Source organism: Orbicella franksi, chromosome 7, assembly GCF_964199315.1.
Source record: "Orbicella franksi chromosome 7, jaOrbFran1.1, whole genome shotgun sequence".
In the NCBI taxonomy this organism is placed as follows: Eukaryota; Metazoa; Cnidaria; class Anthozoa; order Scleractinia; family Merulinidae; genus Orbicella; species Orbicella franksi.
In genome coordinates this window covers 8187438-8207700 of record NC_138151.1, presented here as the reverse complement: position 1 = coordinate 8207700, position 20263 = coordinate 8187438, and the positions used below count along the sequence as shown (strand labels likewise).

Below are 20263 nucleotides of genomic sequence, written 5' to 3'. Positions count from 1 at the left end.
TATTTTTTTAACTACATATTACACTAACTATACAAAATGTACTCACCCTGATTGATGTACAATTTGTTAATTTATACGAGTGACTTAGGTATTGCTATGCAGATCAAGTTTTCCCCAAAATCTGTCTTTTTACTGATTCTGAATGAGGTTTACTGCCATGTTATTTCTTTTGTACAAAGTATTAGCTGGAAAAGCAGGAGCCCAACAGACAGATGAAGGTGATTTGATAGGAGTTCAAAAGTTCCGTGACCCAAGCTTTGCACCTCTTAGAAAGCTCAGTGTGGACTTGATAAAGACCTACAAGCACATTAACAAGGTAAAGTAGATTATAAACAGCTGATGTTCTAGCCGCAACTGTGTGTGAAATTAGGCCCAGTTCAGCCACTAATTCCACAGACTTCTCATGAGCCAAAGAAACTAAAGTATTGGAAGTTGATTCAGATGGTGAGAATTCAATTAACTCGTACAGTGTCAAATATGCATGCTATCAATAATAATTGACACATAAGCCTAACTGCCACATGAAAAGCTTGGCAGCTGAGTTGAAGGTGTGCCAAATAAAGGCATTCCAAACCTGGAATTCCTGCTTGCACTTAAGACTGGAAGAAACTCCCAGCTGAGCTGGGGACAAGGAACAGCTAGCCAAGGGGTTCCAAATTCAAATAGCTGTTCTTACTTTATATAGGTGCTGAACATTACATGTGTGTTATTCATGGTATTAGATTTTGTTCATGATAAGTTCAGGATGTGAACTGGGCCTTGCTAACAGTTCGATGCTTGAAAATGTGGATATCTCTGTCAAACTGGGGTATAAGTTGCCCAGGTGGGACTCCTGTATAATAAGGACGGGGGTGCTTGAACTACCTTTTAGAGGTTAAAAGATCCGTTTTGGTTCGTTGTATGGTGTTCAGCCTCATAAGCTCCACAGCAGGAGAATTTGTGGTACCTTTTAGGGTGTAATGAGCTGGAAAAAAAATGACAGGAGCTATTTGATAATTGACTTTACAAGTATAAGGTATATTCGAAGCAATCTTCTTTGATGCTATTAAATGTTGATGTGTTGTGTAAAATTGGTACCTCTTAGGGGTACAAAAATTCAAGCCATGCCCACAAAAATTAATAGAATCTTGGTACCTCTTGGGGATTCTTTTTAAAATTTCTGATGAGCACCCCTATCCTTTTTATATGGGAGTCCCTGCCTCCACCCTCCCCCCCACACGAATGAGTTGTTGTTGAATTAAGGACTTTGAGTTGGCATTGCCAGCAGCTAGAACTCAACAACAGCAGGCAAGTGACTCTGCTGTCTTAGGGTTGTTAATCATGAAGACAAGACAACTTTTTACTGTCGAAAGCTGCTGTGGGGAAATTAATTTACAGTTCCATGTAACTATGTTAGTGGGAGGTGCGGTGGTCTTATGGTTAGTGCGCTCATTCCTGGAGCGAGCGTTCCAGGTTTGAGCCCTGGCTGGGGACACTGTGTCGTGTTCTTGGGCAAGACACTTAACTCTCACAGTGTCTCCCTTCATCCAGGAGTATAAATGGGTACCCGCGAATTGTTGGGGAAACTTAACAAATTGCGGGGGAGTGACCTGCGATGGACTAGCATCCCGTCCAGGGGGAGTAGAAATACTCCTAGCCGCTTCATGCTACAGAAACTGGGATAAGCTCTGGCAGCTATGAGCCATTGGCTCCAAGGCTTCACTATAACTATGTTAGTTAATTATGAAAGTTATATGATTGTAATTGTTGTACATACTGTAATTTTCAAATTTGCAAAGACGCCATTAGGTTATGAGACACACACCTCTTCATCTTCAACATTCTATCACAATTACACCAATGATATGAAAAAAGATCAAGTTCAGCCTGGTTCAACTGCAACTTAGCACAAATCGATCTTTTATCAACTGAATCAAATCTGAGTATTTTAAAGTAGCAGTTAACTACAGTTTTTAGTTATAACTAATTTTCTGTTTAAATCTTTCTTTTCCCCTCTGCATGATAAGGTGTACTACAGAACGAATGTTAAAGAAAACAGAAGAGCACTGAAACTTCAAGCAATTCCGTGAGTTATTAGTAGCATTTAAGAAAATGTATTTACGCTTAGATGTTAGGAACACTTTATAAGGATGTGTAAAATATAAAAAATGACTACCATGAGAGTTTTGGACAGAAACCCAGAACAAAGTCATTGTAAAATCTTTTTGGCAAATTCCAAGCAATTGACTTGTTGTTTTTCCTAGGATTTCTCATGGATTTGAGCCACACCCACAAAGGCTAAACTCTTGCATGTTTTAGGGATTCCTGTAAAGTAAAGTAAAATAAAATAAAAGAAAATAAAACGAAACCAAACGAAAGCAAAGCAACGCACCGCACCGCACCGCACCGCACAGCACCGCGCCGCGCCGCGCCGCACTGCACTGCACTGCACTGCACCATCTTGTCTTACCAGTAGCCTTTGATTTTGTCTCAGGCCATCTTGTTTCCACCATGTTCAGAACTGTTTGTAGCTGTTTCGGTTCAGGCTTTTCATAAATTTCTTTGAAGTGCTGGGGATCAATCTTCAGGACTGAGGAATCTTGCATGTCTTTTTTTTTTTTTGAACTTTAAACCCCTGCTCCAGAAATTTGCGCAGTTGCGCATCGTGTGCTGATTGCTTAAAAATCGTGTTTCTATGTAGCAGCTAGATTATGAGCTCGTGATTTCTATCGCGTAGTAGTTGACGCAGCCCGAGTCAACCTTTTCGCATAGAAATCGAGAGCGGATAATCTAATTGTTTTAGTATAAATCTATTAGTCGTTCAAAACTTTATCTTAATCCTCCTCACAGACACCTGGAAAGCGTAAAGAAGTGGCAGTCATTTTGTTAACAACTGCACACAGTTAGGCTACTCACTATCAACAACAATAGAAAGTGAGTAGCGTAACCAATCAGAGAACAACATTCGTGATAGAACGCGAGTAGATGTATACTAAAACTAGAAAAAAACGCAGTACATGTTTTCTATTTCTTAAGAGAACATTTATCCTTTGTTTTTTACAGATGGTTTCATGGGACGATCACTAGAGACCAGGCTGAAGCACTACTTAGTCCGCATCAAGAGGGCTTGTTTCTGGTCAGAGATAATTTGCAGGGAGACTACACTATTTCTGTTTGGTAAATTATCCATGGTTTGAATGAAATGTTAAGATTGCATGCTTTGTTTCATCGTAAGTGTATTCCACATTAGTAGACATTCAGTGTGTTCTACAGGAAATTCGTGGATCTGATTGGGTCCCTCGTTGGTGTCTATTTACCGTCGGTTGATAGCACACAATTCCGCGTGTGTTTCGCTTGAACGGGAAAATTATCCTTGATTGTACATGTTGGCTATGCAGGCTAACAATTATACATCAAAGCATGGAAAGTAATCTTCCATAAATTTGAAAAAAAAAAACATTTTGTAGGAAACATTTTTTTTAGTATATGGACGCATCTTACAAAACTCCAATTATATTCATGCGATCTTTAAAATTCTTTTTGACAGCCATGGCCGTGAGGTCGAACACTACAAAGTAAATCAAACAGATGACAGCAAACTCACGGTTGACGATAAGACTCATTTTGATTATCTTACACAACTTGTCAAGGTAGGTAGAGAAAACATATAGAATGGAGATTATTGCCACGGTAAAACTACCCGTAAAGAGGGCGGAGCTAGCTGGTGGCAGCATCCCACCTTGTCTACTCCCTCCGGGTACTATAAACCCAATCTCGGCCTTTAGGCAGGCTCTGACTCAAAAGCCCATTCTTAAATTAAAAGCATTACCACTAGTCTGGTTTGTATCGTTTCTGGCGCTTTCAGCTTCGGTAACAGCAGCCTTTTACCCTAGGGTCGCTAGTCTCCAACCTGGAGAAACAGTCGTCGCACTTAGTATAGTCTGCACCCTTTGACCTGTACGGTCTGTATCCTCCCGCTGGTATAGCTGCAGGGTTCACTGAGACACAAGTCTCTCCCTTCCCCGACCACAGCAAGGTGGCGAGATATCCTATACAATAACAGCAGCCTTTTACGCTAGGGTCGCTAGTCTCTAACCTGGAGGACCAGTCGTCGCACTTAGTACAGTCTGCACCTTTGACCTATACGGTCTGTATCCTCCCGCTGGTATAGCTGCAGGGGTTACTGAGACACAAGTATCCCCCTTCCCCGACCACAGCAAGGTGGCGAGATATCCTATACAGTAAGTAATTTTAGATGTAGCTGAAGTCATCTGAAGCTATTGTTTCTTGTGTTGTTCAGCATTATCAAAAAAACGTGGATGGACTTGTTGCAAGACTTGGAAAACCCTTGGTGAAGAAAGACGGAAAATACGACTTCATTGTTGACCTACAGTCTTTTAAGAAAGGTTTGAAAAACTTATCCCTTCTTTAGAACTCTTTAGTGGGAGGCGCGGTGGCCTCATAGTTTGTGCGCTCGTCGCCGGATCGAGCGGTCCGGGTTCGAACCCTGGCCTGAGACATTGTGTTGTGTTCTTGCGCAAGATACTTTACTCTCACAGTGCCTCTCTCCACCCAGGTGTATAAATGGGTACCGGCGAACTTAATGCTGGGGGTAACCCTGCGATTGACTGGCATGCCATGCAGGGGGGAGTAGAGTTATTCCTAGTCGCTTCATTCTACAGAGCCCGGGATAAGCTCTGGCCTGATGGACCACTTAGCTCGTATGCAGACTTTACCTAACCTATAACTCTTTATAGGGTATTTAGTTGTCACCGTGATTTCCATCTCATGGCCAGAAATTATAGAAAATTATGTTTGTGTTAGTGTAACACAAAAACATTACAAAATTTAAATTTTCTTCAGACTCAAACTTACCAAATAATCCTTTAATGCTCTCCTTTTCATGTTGTCTTGCACATTGGTCTACTACACATAAATTTAGTTTCCTGGTGACAATTGCTTCTTTTTAATGATGAATAAAGTATATTTATTTACCTAGAATTATTGTGCCTACATAGCTGACAGTGCAATAGCAGAGTGCAGCCTATTGAGTGCAACAACTTCTCTTTCAGTTCCCACCAGAAAAAAAAGTATAGTTACGGATGAGCGGCTCGAAGTCATTGTAAAAAGTAACTGTTCTGTAGGTGTCAGCTATTGAGTTCCAGGATTTGTAGGCGAGACGACGAAAAGGATTTAGTCCATATGAAGTTGTAGATGGCTTAGGAAAAGTTAGAATGTTTCTACCTCATAAGGAATACGCAACGGATCGTAAAGTAAACATTTTCATTTATGTAGTATAGGTTTTAAAACGAAGACAGCCAAAAATGGTAAGTAACATGTTTAGGGGGCGTCTTTTTTCAATCTCGACCCACAGGTTACCCGTATTAGATAATCTGTTTATAGGCTTTCGGCATTTCTGGTTGATCTTTCAGAGGGTTGGACCATACCACACAATGAACTACATCTTCGTAGGTACATCGGAAAAGGACTCTTTGGAGGTAAGAAAAACTCCGCTCCGCGGAGACAGTATAACTCGTGTGTGATGCCCGGGAATCTGAAGGTAAAATTATTTATTATATAGACACGAGTGTTTTTTACTGGAAAATACACCACTCTTAAAATTCATACGAAACAACATCCGGGACTCGAGTGGCATATTTTCCATATCCTCACTAGTGAAGATATCGATGATTTCACTGATATCAAGTTTCTGTCTTAAATTGTACTTAAATTCGTTGGTGTATCATCAAAACATCTTCAAGTCTTCGGCAATCTTCGGAAATTTTCGGAAAATGTTTGGTAACGTTCGTGTGACCTTCGGACAAGTTTGGAGAATCTTCGGATATCTTCGGAAAACGGTCGGAAATCTTCGGAAAATCGTCAAAAACGCCGTCTTCAGTATGTCTATATCTCGTGGCAAGAACAATATCTCACCAGTGAGCTGCGCTCACTCGTGAGATATTTTTCTTGCCACTCGAATATAAAATTCATATCTTCTCGCCAACGTGTGATGTCCTCTCTATCTTCACGTTCACTTCGTTGCATTCCTGTGTAAGGATTCTGCGCACGCCTAATGTAAGATTCCCCGTGAAAGGTGGTTCTGGCAACTCGCGGGTTAATTACATTTTGGCTGCGGCGTTTTTGGCCATTGATTTTGGAAAGACAAGTTTCAGCCACGCTGTACAGATTCAAGACACTTTCGTTTTTACGGAGACTGGCATGTAGACCTTGGAGATTCCAGCATCTGGAGCAGGCTGATTTTAGCGTTTTGTTTTGTTATTGTCTGAGCCCACGGTTCACACATCTTGCTCGCTCATTTGACAACAAATGACAGACGTTGAAACGTTGAAGTGACGGGTTTCAGTCACGCAGAAAAATCTAAGGATAGCTATGAGCCGATTAAAAATTACCTCTAATGTGCATTTTCTGCGAATTAGTCGTATGCTAATTGAGCAAAAATGTAATGAAGGATGTCAGCAACTACATTTGTATCGCTCTATATGTTTTCATTTCGATTATTTCCTCCGTGAAAAATTGAAAAGTATGATTCATTCCTTAGATGAAGCTGAATACAATGGTAGAAAGGTGTTTATCAAGACACGACTATGGCAATCTGCTCAGACATTCCTAACAGAAGCCGCAATAATGACGTATGTTTGAATCTTAGATACTGTACATGGAAATTAGAGTCCTTAAACTGTATAGGCCCACGTTAGTGAGCCACTTAGCAATTTTATTTAAGGTGGCTCAAAACAGTTTCCTGCTCTTTCCAAGACTTTTGATGGGTCATTATAACCACTCTTTATCAGTTGATACTACAATCATGGTATCGAAAAACTGCCTAATCACTGGTGAACATGTTGTTACCATTTTCGTGACACAATAGGTTACCAAAGCAAAAGTATGACTTCTAAAAAAATCCACAGGGGACCCGAACACTGTATCAGTAGTAACTTAATCATTTACATGCATGTAAAATAAATGTAGTGTTGTTTACCTGTGTTCCTGGGTCTTTTTCAGCCCTTTTGATGGGATCTGACTAGAAGCGAAGGCGGTTTACATTTCAAATATCATCTTGTCTGCCGCTTTGTAAATGTGACGCTCCGATTACGTCTCGAATTTTCATTATATGATGATCCAGTTACTTGTAACCAGTGCACAACAAGAATATTAATAATTGACTTTGCCATCTTCAAAGGATACATCTTTTGTTGTAGTCAATGTCTTATTTTGATTTACAGGAATTTAAACCATACCAACATTGTGAAATTACTTGGTGTGTCATTGGACAGAAATCCTTTTTACATCGTGACAGAATTTTGTACACAAGTAAGTCATTGTTCTGGCTCAAGTCAGTTATCTAGGAGGGGTTTTCAATTGAGTGTTGTTAAACCAAAACCCAAATTATCACTCTGGTCAGTCAAAAAGAACTCTGACAATTCATTGAAACAGTCAAAACTCGATGCAATTACACTCACCTGGCGCGAAGCTCGGAAAAACATTTGCTTGCAAGTCGCGATTAGTTTTGGTCTAACTTCTGATTGGTCGAGAAAGTGTCGTGAGTTCACTTTTAAACCAATCACTAAACGTGGAAATGTAAATCAAACGCAGATGAGAATTACATTCGATACTCATGTGAAAGCCGCTCCTGAACAGCCGTTCTGAATGTAAATTTATCAAACACGAGAGACCGTGGGTTACCACATTCCCAAACACCGAGAGGAGAGTTGAAAGTACGACGCGTAGTGAAGTATTTTTGGACGAAAATTCGAAAAGTTTGGATATTTGGTCGAACAGTGTTTTGAGTATTTGATATGTCCTCTCAATCGAAACTAAAACTAAGGCGAGAATAGAGAAATGAAATCGTAAAAATCTATGCTAATTAAGATCATATATGCAAACTCCGTCATGTTCACGATTTCCTTTGTTTAAATTTAAATAAGTTATTAATGAGTTTGAGAAGAGTTATTACAAAAACGAGTCGAAAGTTATTCCTCTTGTTAAGTGAAGATGTAATTTTTTGTTGTATTTAAGCTTAGAAACAATAAAACGATGTTATCAAATGGTTCTCTTCTGTATCAAAATTACAGAATACTTAGTCTGTATGAAAAATGCGGAACTGTTATGTGGTTTACAGCAACTTTATGTGACTCGAGTAGTGCCTCTTCATTGGATCCAGGCCTTTTGAATTATTCATGAATTTTACCATCTCACTTTTTAATATTTTGATTCAATTGTATGCAAACCTATATACAGAATAGGAGGCTGGGTGTATTGTATTCGTGCCCTTTTGAATGCAAAAGTACGCGAATTCTGGATAAGATTCGTGAAATGTCGAGATGCCGTTGTTTTTCAGTTATTTTGACGAGACAGCCTATTTTAGCTGATGAAAACCGAGCAAGGTGTTTAAAATAGATAAAAACTTTTAACCGACAATAAAATACTGATAGCTACATATACTGCCATTCTCAGTTGTTGTTTATCATTTGAAAGAGTTGCTGTGCTGTTTTTAATTCCGTCACAACAACACACGGATAACAAAATGTCCTGAGGTTACTTACAATAATTGCTTTAACATACTTGTGAACTTTATCTGTCTTTATGCTTAGGGTAGCTTACTGGAGTACCTCAAGACTAGAGGCCAAGCTGCAATTGAGCAAAAGGATCTTGTAGGATTTGCTAGGCAAGAATATGTTATACATACGTGCGAACTCTTGAAACGTCAACTGACGATTATGTTTTCTGTCTCCGTCAATCATCTTAGTGTTCCTCTGAGGAGACAGAGGTTCAATTCGATGGGTTCTTACTCAAAATAAATGTTACTACGCGTTGAGTGTTGTTAGGATGCAAAAAAAAACAACTTTTAACTATGAAAAACTTTTAACTACGCTAGGTCACGAGTACTGCCTTATGTATACTGTATCTTTCACGATACTTTTAAGTTTGAAAACAAACTTAGTGATCGAATGATAAAACAATGATTGGACGAGTTTGAGCTGAATATCGTGATTTGTCAGTTGCGAGTAGATCAATTATTTGCCGAAGCCGAAAGCTAAGGCAAATAATTGATATGCTCGCCTCTGGCAAATCAATATATTTTGTGATAACTGAGTTCAATGATTGTTTTAAACGAAGCGACCTACCATTTTTCACATAAGAGCGTGGTTACAATTACGCATGAGCAGAATATTATTTGCAACAAAAACACATTTAGACGGTATTGTGCATGGGCAGACCATTATTTGTAGGCAGCTACCTGCAGGTCACGTGGTGGGCTCTCGGCCAATGGAAAGGAAGACAAAATGCATGGAATGATAAATTAATTTACTTACCAACTCTTCTGTGTTTTACAGGGATATAGCTCTTGGTATGCGTTATCTGCACTCGAAGAATTTGGAGCATAGGTGATAACATCGAACTTTAAATCTCGTCAACGAATGTAGATTTTTTGTGTGTAAATGGTTGACATTTTTTTTTCATATAAATGTGTGCCTGATGAATCGCATGACGGTTTTTAGTCGCCTTGGTGTTTTCCTGAACATCGGTAGATACCAACTGATTTTCGAATGTTAAATGAATGGCTCAATGAGATGCATTCTTGGGAACTCCAAAACCCCAAAAGTCGAAGGCAAAATCCCATCTTTGCGAATCGGCTGAGTGCGCAGTTTTCTTCCCTTTCAAAGCAGAAATCCTCATTGCGCTAGTGTTATTGCAGCATGGTGACTGGACTGTCTTTGTTTTAGTTCCCCAAATTGGGGCTGCTTTCACATTATACTGAAATTAACTTGCTATGCGATTTTATTTCAGGGATTTGACAACAAGGAATGTTCTAATACATGAAAATGGAACGGCAAAAGTATGTTATGTGTTTAAAGCATTCAACCATATCCTTGAGCAAGATTTCTTGTTTTAATGCAAATTAAAATATTATCTTGTATCACTAACACTATCAACACCAACTCTTTGAACAATTGTTCATGCCTTAGTGATGTCTTATAACTAGAGATTTCCGTTTTCGGTCTTATCTTGCATTGTTGTAAAAGAAATTAGGTTCAGAGCCTTCTTCACCAAAAACGTTCTTCATTGGGGTCTACTATATGGCAATTATGCAGCGTCTTTGTTCACACAAGAATGTAATTATTTTGATTCATACTAAGAAGTTTCTTTTCATGGCAGGTGTCAAATTTTGGACAGGCACGAAAAGCTAACTTTGACCGTGTGGAAGTGCTCCCTTTGAAACTCGAGGTATGGTTTAGCTTGAACTAAAACATTTAAACACATGCACGAGGGCTAAGTTTCCAATTTTGTGATGCTGATAATAAAGGTTTGCTCCATTCTCTATAAAAGACAATGAATCAGACACACAACGTGTCTCTGTTAAACAGGGGAACTGACTGCTGTGCTGGACAAAGAACTGCTGTACAGAAGCCGGTAATTGATACGAACATGGTCACTAAACCAATATTAACTATAGTGTTTGTAAAAGAGCGCTATCGCGTGAGTCATACAATGAGAAGTCCAGATCATAAGCACGTGTCTGCTGATCGTCAGGAAAAACCTCCCTTCCTGGAGGTAACCTGAACCTAACCGAATGCAGAGCCAGGCACGTGACACGAACCTCGAAGGAGGTAGGTAGGTTACAAAATCGAGGACTGTAAGATGACAATAAATCGTATTAACTTTGAAAAACCCCAAAACTCTCAAACACAATACTGCGAATGTTTTTTCTTCCACCTCAGTTCACATACATGGCTTGGTTCATCCAGTCATTCTGCCGTGTTCGTCACTTCAAGTTTTGTAAATACACTTGCAATTGACTAGCTCATAGTGACTTGATATAGATTAGTGGTGGAGCGTTTACACTGGCCATTGTACCATTTGTTAAGAAAACAAGAACGGTTGGACAATGCAAAAGGGGATTGATTACTGTTGATTTATGGTGCCTGTGGAGTTAACACACTTCAGAGTCTAGAGCAAACATAATTTCTTTATTGGTTTCCGTTAATTTTCCAACATTTTCTATATAGTCCGATGTGTGGAGTTACGGGATATTATTATGGGAAATGTTCTCATTTGGTGAAACGCCAGGCTCCGGTGTTTTGGTAAGTATTATTGAACTTAAGTCTTGTCTTGTGAAATTAAATAATTAGGTAAGGATTATTATGTCACTTTGTCACCAAGTAAAGTATGATAAAAGAATGAAAGAAAAGAAGTGTTTACGAGTCAGTGATAAAAGTTACTGGGTAATAAAGGAAAAAAAAATCCACGGAGTTATACTATGCCTAATTTTTATGATGTTGCTGTCGAGTTTGTAAGCTTTTTCTGAAGTGTAAAGTATTGGAGCGACCTGCCAAGCGCTTTAACGGTTCTCTTTAATTGGCCAAATAAAACAGTAAGCAAACAACACAGACAATGCCCCTAGTCCTAAGAACAAAAGAGGGGCAGATTAGCAAGAAGGAATCAAAATAGAGGTTTTAAAGAGGTGTAAGTCAACTCAAAAGTTGTAAATTGCAAATTGTACTGTACACAGGTAATCTAAGGTGTCACTGGAATACTTTGAAGTTTATTCCTACCACTTATTTGTTTTCAGAATCTAAATGCATTTCCTCTTGAATGTCCTGATGGATGTCCCAAACAAATTTACGATGTGATGAGAGACTGTTGGCAAACTGACCCAAAGCAGCGGACAAAATTCCTGACAATATGCGAAACTCTTAGTGAAATTTACAAATCATTTCAACCTGTTGGTAACTGACTTAACGTGTAATTTCCCTTACTACTCAAACCATGCCACTTCACGATTTCCTGAGCTTAACTTGTTTTATTTTAGTGCTCGATTCTCACCTCAAAGCAATTAATTTTTGTTGGAGATAAGTTTAACTTTTTTTCATTTGCAAATGTTGTGTTTGTGTCTGTTTTCGTTTTCCTCTGCAGAAATCCTTTCCTAAAATATTAAGGTTTCTTCAAAAATTCCTTCTGATACAAGTTGTTAATCGAGCAATATAATCAAAGGTTTTGTATAATGGTGCATTCATACAATGACCTTTTCTTCCACAGTAGTACCTCCAGAGATTCTTGCACGAGGATCTTTGGCTTTGGAAGCCTACAACAAGGCCCTTGCTGAGGGGAAGACGTTCGACAAGAGGGTGCCAATCATGTTGATTGGACAGGATCGTTCAGGAAAGACTAGTTTAAAGAACTCACTTAGGGGAACACCTTTCAACTCAGATGAAGACAGCACAGTGGGGATCGATGTTGATCCTTCTCATTTCAAAGTTTCAACTGAAATTTGGAAAGCGGGGGAGAAGGACCAAGGAACGAATTCTGAGGAATCTATTTCCTATGAACACCACGCAGCCCGATTGATCGTCGAACATTTAAGGCAAAAGGAAAGCATGTTTAAGGAAAGGGATCCAGAATTCATACAGGATTTCTCATCAGATGTGGTACCTATTGAAAGTAGCGAGGATTCTACTAAAAGAGATGTAAATGACTCAATTATGGCTTCATCCACTTCAGTTCAGGCTACTGCTGGTAATCTCTATGATGATAAAGTATCTGAAGTGTCAAAAGACTCCCGATCTACTGACACTTCCCATTTTGAGATATTCAGCGATCGAAAGCCCAGCAGTGACAACATAACTGGCATGCCAGACGATATAGCAAGTTTGATTGAAATGTTGCTGCGAGAAGTTGATAAGGAGGAAGATAAAGAAGACCTATATTCAGTGTTGTGGGATTTTGGTGGACAATCGGTATACTATGCAACGCATCCACTCTTTCTTACTCCAAGAGCGATCTATCTATTAGTTAATGACCTCAGCCGAAATCCACATGAAAGAGCCAAATCAGTCATGAAGCAAGGAATGTTTACAAAATTTGAGGACAGCTTTGATTTCAGAACCAATTTGGATTATCTTCAGTTCTGGATGTCGTCTGTTGCTTCCCTAGCCATTGACGATATAGCTGACCAACAAGGTCCCAAATCTGAAATGTTGCCAGACAGGCTTCCCCCAGTATTCTTAGTGTGCACTCATGCTGACATACCCTATGATGGTGGTGATCCTACTACACTTGCCAATGAGATATTTGGTTCTCTACAGACCAAACCATACGAAACCCACTTACATCACGAAGTCTTTGTTGTGGATAACACCAAGTCTGGGAATGAATCCGAATGTCCAGAAGTCGTGCGCTTGCGTAAGGACGTTCTTGACGTTGCTAAGGAACTCCCACAGATGAAAGAAGCCATTCCAATCAAGTGGTTAAGATATGAGAGGGCACTTCAAGTCATGAAAGAAGATGGCCACAAATGCATTCCTCTTGACCGCGCAAAACAAGTTGCATCTGAAGTATGTAATATCGTTGACGATGATCAGTTCCATACCCTGCTGAATTTTCTGCATGACAAGAGAATTCTGATTCACTTTGCTGACACTCCAGAACTGAACAGATTGGTGGTCTTGGACCCTCAGTGGTTGATTGACGTGTTCAAGGAAGTAATAACAATTAGGCCCTATCACGGAAAAGAGAAGGAATTTAAAAAACTATGGTGCAAGCTTGAGAAAGAAGGGATCCTGGAGGAAAAACTAGTAGACCATGTTTGGGGACCTTTATTTGACAGCAAAGAAACCCCTGAGAGTCTCATTGCAATCATGGAGAAGTTCAGCTTGCTTTGTCTTTTGCCTTCTTCTGACGAGTCATGTAATAAGCAGTACCTGGTTCCATCAATGTTGATGTCTCATCCTCCTGAGGGTATCGTAGAGCTGGTTAAATCGGCACAAATACCCTCTCTTTTTCTCAAATTTGAATCTGGTCATGTTCCGCCTGGCTTGTTTCCCCGACTGGTGCTGCAGTTCTTTCAGTGGGCCGAAGACGAAAGTATGAGGCCAGTGGACCCTCAGTTGCACCACAATTTCGCGAGATTTTACACCTCTGAAGACGAAAACTGCTCTGTAGTGCTCTTGTGCCATTCGTTTTCCATTGAAGTGGTTGTTCACAAAGGAAATTCAAGTAATGATTTGCCAGACATTCTACAATCAAAGCTTTCTTTGTCTGCAGATGCCAGCTGCGACACCTGTGCTCGTGCAGTGCGTAGGCAGCTTGGATTGATACTCGAGTCCATGCGCAAGGAATTCTGTTGGTTAAAGAATCTGAAGTATGAAGTCAGTTTCATCTGCCCAGTGTGTTGCCAAGGAAGTTCAGTTAACTACTGTCGCACACATCGTGCTAAAGGATGCGAGCAAGAGGAGTGTCTACACTTCTGGTCTGAGTCTCAGCTAATCGATGTCAAGCCTCCGTCTTGCTCCAAGTCTGCTGTTGCACAGAACAAGAGATTTCAGACCGAGAAGTTTGCACCATGGTTGTTGCCTCAAAGGAATCAGGTAAGTAATGAAAAGATTCGCTGGATGCGACTTCAGTAAAGTTGTCGGGAAATGACGTTTACAATATGGCAGTAGAGGAACACCACAGGACATAAAGCCAAACATAAAACGCTGACAGTTATTTTTTCAGAAAAAAACGTGTAATCGTTATCAAGAAACTGAGTATATGAAACAGTTAGTGTTCAACTCGCTCTAGAAAAGAGAGAGTTTGTATTATTTAAAATCATGAAATTAGGAATTGGCGTACACTTGGATAAAGTAGTTGTGGGTACATGCCAATGGTAACATTCAAGAACTTTTACTTGAATGAAATCGTTATGAACATTGGCCATGTAAAAAAGTCTATGTTGGGTATGAAGCTCAATGATTTAATTGTGCTGTGGAATGTTGAGTAAGATAGAGGAATGGAAATTTAGGCCAGGAACATTAGAAAGTTCATATTGTTTTTGGCGTAATACTATGGTGACCGAAGATGTTCTCTTTTTTTGTAACCTATAGCTTAAAGCTGATGAACTCGATGGGATAAATTTGGCGGAAGGTAACAATTATATATTTTTTCGTTTATTTGGTTATTTCTAGCAGGAGATACTGAAGTTAGGTAGCACATTTATCTGTTTACCTGTTTTAACCGGACGCGGGTCATGTGAACCACGTTTTTCGTTCATTGCAACACTTCGCGACTAGCGACTGGCTGGTAAACGTTATTAATTCTTTGTTTGAAAGTATTTTGTAAATCTTAATCAACTAGTTTTTGAAAGGAAGCGTTAAAAAGTAGAGTCTTATCGTATGGAGAAACTGTGCAGTCTGGTGGACAACGCTTCTCCTCTTCAAACACTTTACCTGATTTTTCTATTATTTTCACCAGCTAAAGAAATCGCTCTTCCTGATGAGGTTCAAGAATCCCTTCACTCACAGTCTTGTGACGCCAGAGAGGTTGTAATTCAACTGCAGCTGAAGCAAGCTTCGTCTCTGGAAGAGCTGGACTCTGCGACCAAGGCATTGATCCGTTGCTTGGCAAAGAAATCTAAAGACTCCAACAGGGTTGATGTGTTCGAACATTTGAGAGAGATTACACCAGCTGGAACTACTGGTGAGTTTGTCATTAAGCCAGGTTAATTTATTGTAATCAGGAGCTCCGCTTTTTGGCTTGGCTAAATCTATATATTACAACGTACTACTTTTGTTTACTTACTGGTTTACCAGGCCGCGCTTAAGAGAGATAGAAACGGGAGAAATAGTCAAAAAGGGAGCTAGGTCTAAGAAGGGGAGTTCCAATATATTACAAATTTTTAATGACAAATTGCATTTTTATTTTCTAAGGTACTGATTAGTTGCCTGGCCAGTTTTGGTTTTGCTGTCAGCCGTATTGGTAGCATTCATCGCTGAGATGCGGTGCGAATCTGAGCTTCGATCACGTGTTTTTATTGCAGATCAGGATCCTGTTGCCACTCGTGTAGACGTGGGAGAGAGAGTCGTCGTTCCTTTTTCGTCTCTAACCTCACATTTGTTTTTCCCAAGGGCCTCTGCTACCTGAAAGCCTCGATGTTAGAAATATTCCTGTTTTAAAGTCAAGAGAACTTACAATGGACTTGAGTGGTGAGTGTCGTGTACGTGGAGTAAGTGTGTGATAGCAACATGACCAAGAGTTATGCAAGGTGAGAGCTAACTCTTGTAAGATTATTTATTCTGAATCTACAGATGGAACATATTTCACATCTTGTTTCGTCCCACAAGAAGATATGCGATCATTAAAAATCGAAAATTAAAGCGTAATGAACGTTCAAACAAAATTGTTTATCTTCCATGTTTCGAATCTTTCTTGAATGTGACTTGTGCAACTTGTTGAAGACGAGGCAGTTTGTATTTCTGTAAAACTGTTACCAAACAGGATCGTAATGAAGAACGACTATCAATCGAGTAGATAGTTTAGCATCGACAATGTATTAAATATCGAGAATGCATTTCTTAAAATATTTGTATTTCTCTGAGTTTTAGGTGGAAGTGAGTGGAAGGAGATTGCTGAGGCATTAGGCTTGACTCCACGAGAGATTCGTTTCCTTGACAACCGTACTTTGAACCCATTTGACGCTGCACTCGCCTTCATTGCTAGCCAGCGCTGTATAACTGTAGGTGAGCTGTACGACTTGCTAAACGAACGTGGGTTTCCTGTGATAGCTGACCTCCTGTAATCGAATAAACAATTTATAGATTGTTTCCGCATTTATTCTTGGAGTGCTCTATGCATAAATATGCAGAGCAAAGAAAAAAAAAAAAACATTAATTAAACGTAAGCATGTGTTAAAACTATTAGTAGACATGTTAAAACGTATCTGAAATACCCGGTGTAAACTGCCGCTTGTAAGCCCTGGGCTTATACAACTTCGTAAGGGTTTTTAGATGGGCTTATAAACGGAGGGGCTTATATCTGAGGGGGCCTATAACCGGAATAAAAAAACCGTTTCGAATTGAGCTAAAGCAGTCAAAGCAGTGTTGATCGAAATACGTTTTTCAGAGGGGGGCTAGTATCCGGGGGGGCTTATAATCGGAAGTAACATTTTGTTTACCGGTGGATATGCCTATAACCGTAGGGGCTTGTAAGCGGGACGGTTTACAAGCGGCAGCTTACGGTAGCCTTAAAAGGGACAAAACTCACGAAGTCATTAAAGTAACGTTATCCGTTGCTACTTTTTTGAAAATGAAGATTTTAAACTGATGAACAAGAGTTTACATCCTCTTGTAATAAATATGGAGAGTAAATTACTTGACAATTTGCTGATTTTCCAAAACATTCGTAGCTTTACTGGAAAAGGCTTCGATAGGATAGGAAAGCCATAATGTATGACGAGATGCGAGGATGAGGTTAGAAATTGAAACAAAGTGTTTTGATCTGCTGTTTTACTAGATATTCTACCCTCACCCGGGCGATCGCACAAGACGAACTATTTCGTTCGTTAATTAGGTTTATGAAGACATGATTGATCGTCGCTGTTATATACACAGCTTAAGCAGCGGTGAAATCAAAGCGTGAGAAAAAAATTCAAGCTTGAACGGGATTCGAGCCCATGAACTCTGCGATACCAGTGCAGTGCTAGTTTTAGTAGCTATTAGTTAGAAATTTACTCAAATTGAATATGTTTTTAGGGAATGCATGTTAAAGTAGACTCGCGCACATTTGTAAATGATCTCAATCTTCGTTAGTTCAAGTGAATATTAGACTACGAGTAGTCCCTCTTTCGCTTAGTCCGTCGTGCGTGACGCGAAAGAAAACCGAGAGAAAAAAATGGCCGCGCGAAATCCTGGGGGCGAGGAGCGCGCGAAAGGAGGGACTACCGCCTAAGCCCAAGAGTTTGCCCTTTCACGGCCGACTGATTTTTCGGTGTAGGATTTCTCATCTTGACGTCCTCTCATTATTGCCTGTTGTCAATAACCCCGAGAGATATCCTGAATAAAATTGCTCGACTCTACTCTTCAAGTAGGCAGTCAAAAACATATGCTGTGAGAAGTATATCTTCGTTCAGTGTTCGTTCAGCGAAACTGCCAAAGACGTTGTAAAAAGAAGACGGCGAATGAGGCATCTTGTAACGATTTTCGCTGCGTCTGTAAGTGTAAATCTAAAAGTTATTGCGAAAATTTCAAATGCAGAGCTTCAACCGAGAATTTACATTATGTATTTGATATAGGAGATCATCCAGCTGAGGTGAAATGTTTGGCGATAGCAGCGGAAATTTCCAGGTGAATGTCCGGTTTCAAGTGAAAGTCCGGTTCAATCTTTCAAATGGATGGCAGAAAGGCCAAACTCAGAGAAGTTATATTCGCTGACTTGGACGATGCTGTTGAGCGGCGAAATCACTAACACGCTCACAGTCGAGTTGGAGGCGGAAAGCTTTGCCAAAAAAAAAAAAACTGGATAAATTTAAATCTTTCCAAAGCCTGTTGGCAGATTCGCAAGAACATCACGGCTTGCGAAGCGCGATTCAAACGCTTCGATTTGCTCTGGTAACCAAACTATTTTTGGATCTGGTTTTGCATCTGATTGGTTAGATCGGTGGTCAGTGCAAGCTTTTTAAACCAATCACAGAGCGTAGCAAAGCAAAACCAGGGCAATTCCGGATTATTCTCAACACTCGATAGAGAGTTGCTCGAAAATAAACAATGCTTTGAACACGAATTTCGTGTGGGAATGGCGTGCTGTTTTAGTTAGGCTACGTCTCCAAGTAAGCGGCTTCGTCTCTTAACACGTGTCAAACGTCTCCCCTCTACATTTAAACAAAAGACAATAATCGTGTGAAACGAATGTTAATCTGAACGCTTTCTGAAAAGGTTTTGAAATTCGTTAACGATAGCCTGCGCAGTAAGCGTTCCTGTACACGCAAAGAGTTTCTCGTCTGCTGGTCGTGCGAAAACTGGATCGAAAACGAAAACGAAAACAAAAATCGAAGAAAAAACGAAAACAAAAATCGAAGAAAAAACAAAAACATCGTCGTGGTCTCTGTCTTGCGAAAACAGAGATGGGTGTGGTGAAGCCAGACTGAGGAAAAATCTCTGTCGTTCGTACGGAAAAGCGTGCTACGGAGGTTAGGTGAGCTAGCGGAGAGTATTTCTGTTGACGTTTTCTCGTAGACAGTATAAACGTTTACATTTGTAATTACTGAAGTTATTTACGCATGGTCAATCTCAGCCTCGCGCCCAGGCGTCCTCGTTTGATAAACGTATGAGCGTCCAGAGAAGGTCTTAATTGAGTTTCGCTGATAGCCGAGACTTGGTCAAAGTGTTTACTGTCAGCTGAGAAAGTCATGTTTTTCAACTGATGGCTGAGATCTGAGATCTGCAGAATTTACTGATGGCTGAGTAGTAGACTTAAAATTAAGAACGAACACAACAATTATACACCTTATTCCAAAATGGCCGCCATTTTAGTGTTCTTTTGTTTACTTGCAAATTAGCCCTTGTTGCCTCGTTTAAGGGAAAATATTCTTTTGAATTTCGAGTTTAAAAACGAGGCAACATGGGCTAATTTGCAAGAAAACAAAAGAATACTTATATGACGGCCATTTTGGAATAAGGTTTATGTCTCTACTTACAGTGTACATTTAGAGACGAAAACGTTTGCATGTTTCAATACAAACGGTAAATTTGTATGATACAGTATTTTGAAATACAATGTAATAAAGTAATACTATTTTTCTACTGTTTGATAGTTTATTTTATTTCTAGCTTTTCGCACCAGTCCCGTACTTAGCGAGTATAAATAAGAGCTCTGCATCTCATTTCAGCCCAGTTAGCGTAAGAATCCTTCGTTTCGTAACCTCGCGTGTTGTAGCCTATGCCGGATAATAACGTCCTCATCCATGCTGGAGGGTGAAAAGTGGGGTACCAATCACGCATCAAGCTGAATTTTTCTATTAAATCACGCATCACGGGAATTGTTTTTTACCAATCACGCGTCACGTAAAAAGAGGTAGGTACATCGTTAATTTTACTTTCTTGACCCTAAGAGCGTCGTTAAAAGAAGAACTTTGCCGATTCAACCACAAAAATGCATTGGCAAATACGTGACCTCTCACGCGAAAACGTTTCTTACGGTATCCGTTCGAACGGCTGAACGCACGGCAAGTGAACTAGCCTGCGAGCAGGGCGGAAAAGAAATCGAGCGGGGGCGGAAAAGAGAAATCGGGTAACCGAAGCGAGCCGTTGAGCGCGAAAAAAAGAATTCCGTGAATTGCGCTCCCCCCTCGTCACTGTGTAGGTATATGTGGGGGATTATTGAGATGTAAGCTGTGTAGGTGTACTGGGGAATCAATGAGATGTAGGCTGTGTAGGTATATTTGGGGGATTAATGAGACGCATGCTGTGTAGGTAAATGTGAGGGATTAATGAGCTGTAGGCTATGTAGGTATATG

The 20263-nt window shown here is 40.0% G+C and overlaps 1 protein-coding gene across 3 annotated transcripts in view; it reads left to right on the top strand.

Moving 5' to 3' along the window:
• Positions 1-18356, top strand: part of LOC145493297 (uncharacterized) — a 22894-nt gene extending 4538 nt beyond the window's left edge. The window contains exons 4-22 of one of the 3 annotated variants that reach the window (XM_081472729.1): positions 180-316; positions 2007-2065; positions 3043-3156; positions 3527-3629; positions 4280-4385; positions 5412-5477; positions 6539-6629; positions 7221-7308; positions 8589-8662; positions 9333-9383; positions 9787-9835; positions 10156-10224; positions 11007-11081; positions 11570-11726; positions 12037-14363; positions 14862-14901; positions 15235-15453; positions 15882-15959; positions 16359-18356. In XM_081472729.1, coding sequence (XP_081328855.1) covers positions 180-316; positions 2007-2065; positions 3043-3156; positions 3527-3629; positions 4280-4385; positions 5412-5477; positions 6539-6629; positions 7221-7308; positions 8589-8662; positions 9333-9383; positions 9787-9835; positions 10156-10224; positions 11007-11081; positions 11570-11726; positions 12037-14363; positions 14862-14901; positions 15235-15453; positions 15882-15959; positions 16359-16552 — 4097 coding nt within the window. In that variant the 3' untranslated portion in view covers positions 16553-18356. Of the gene's footprint in view, positions 1-179; positions 317-2006; positions 2066-3042; positions 3157-3526; positions 3630-4279; positions 4386-5411; positions 5478-6538; positions 6630-7220; positions 7309-8588; positions 8663-9332; positions 9384-9786; positions 9836-10155; positions 10225-11006; positions 11082-11569; positions 11727-12036; positions 14364-14861; positions 14902-15228; positions 15454-15881; positions 16019-16358 lie in introns of all 3 variants that reach the window. The other 2 variants (XM_081472728.1, XM_081472730.1) reach the window with 2 other exon arrangements.
• The last annotated feature ends 1907 nt before the right edge of the window (positions 18357-20263 follow it).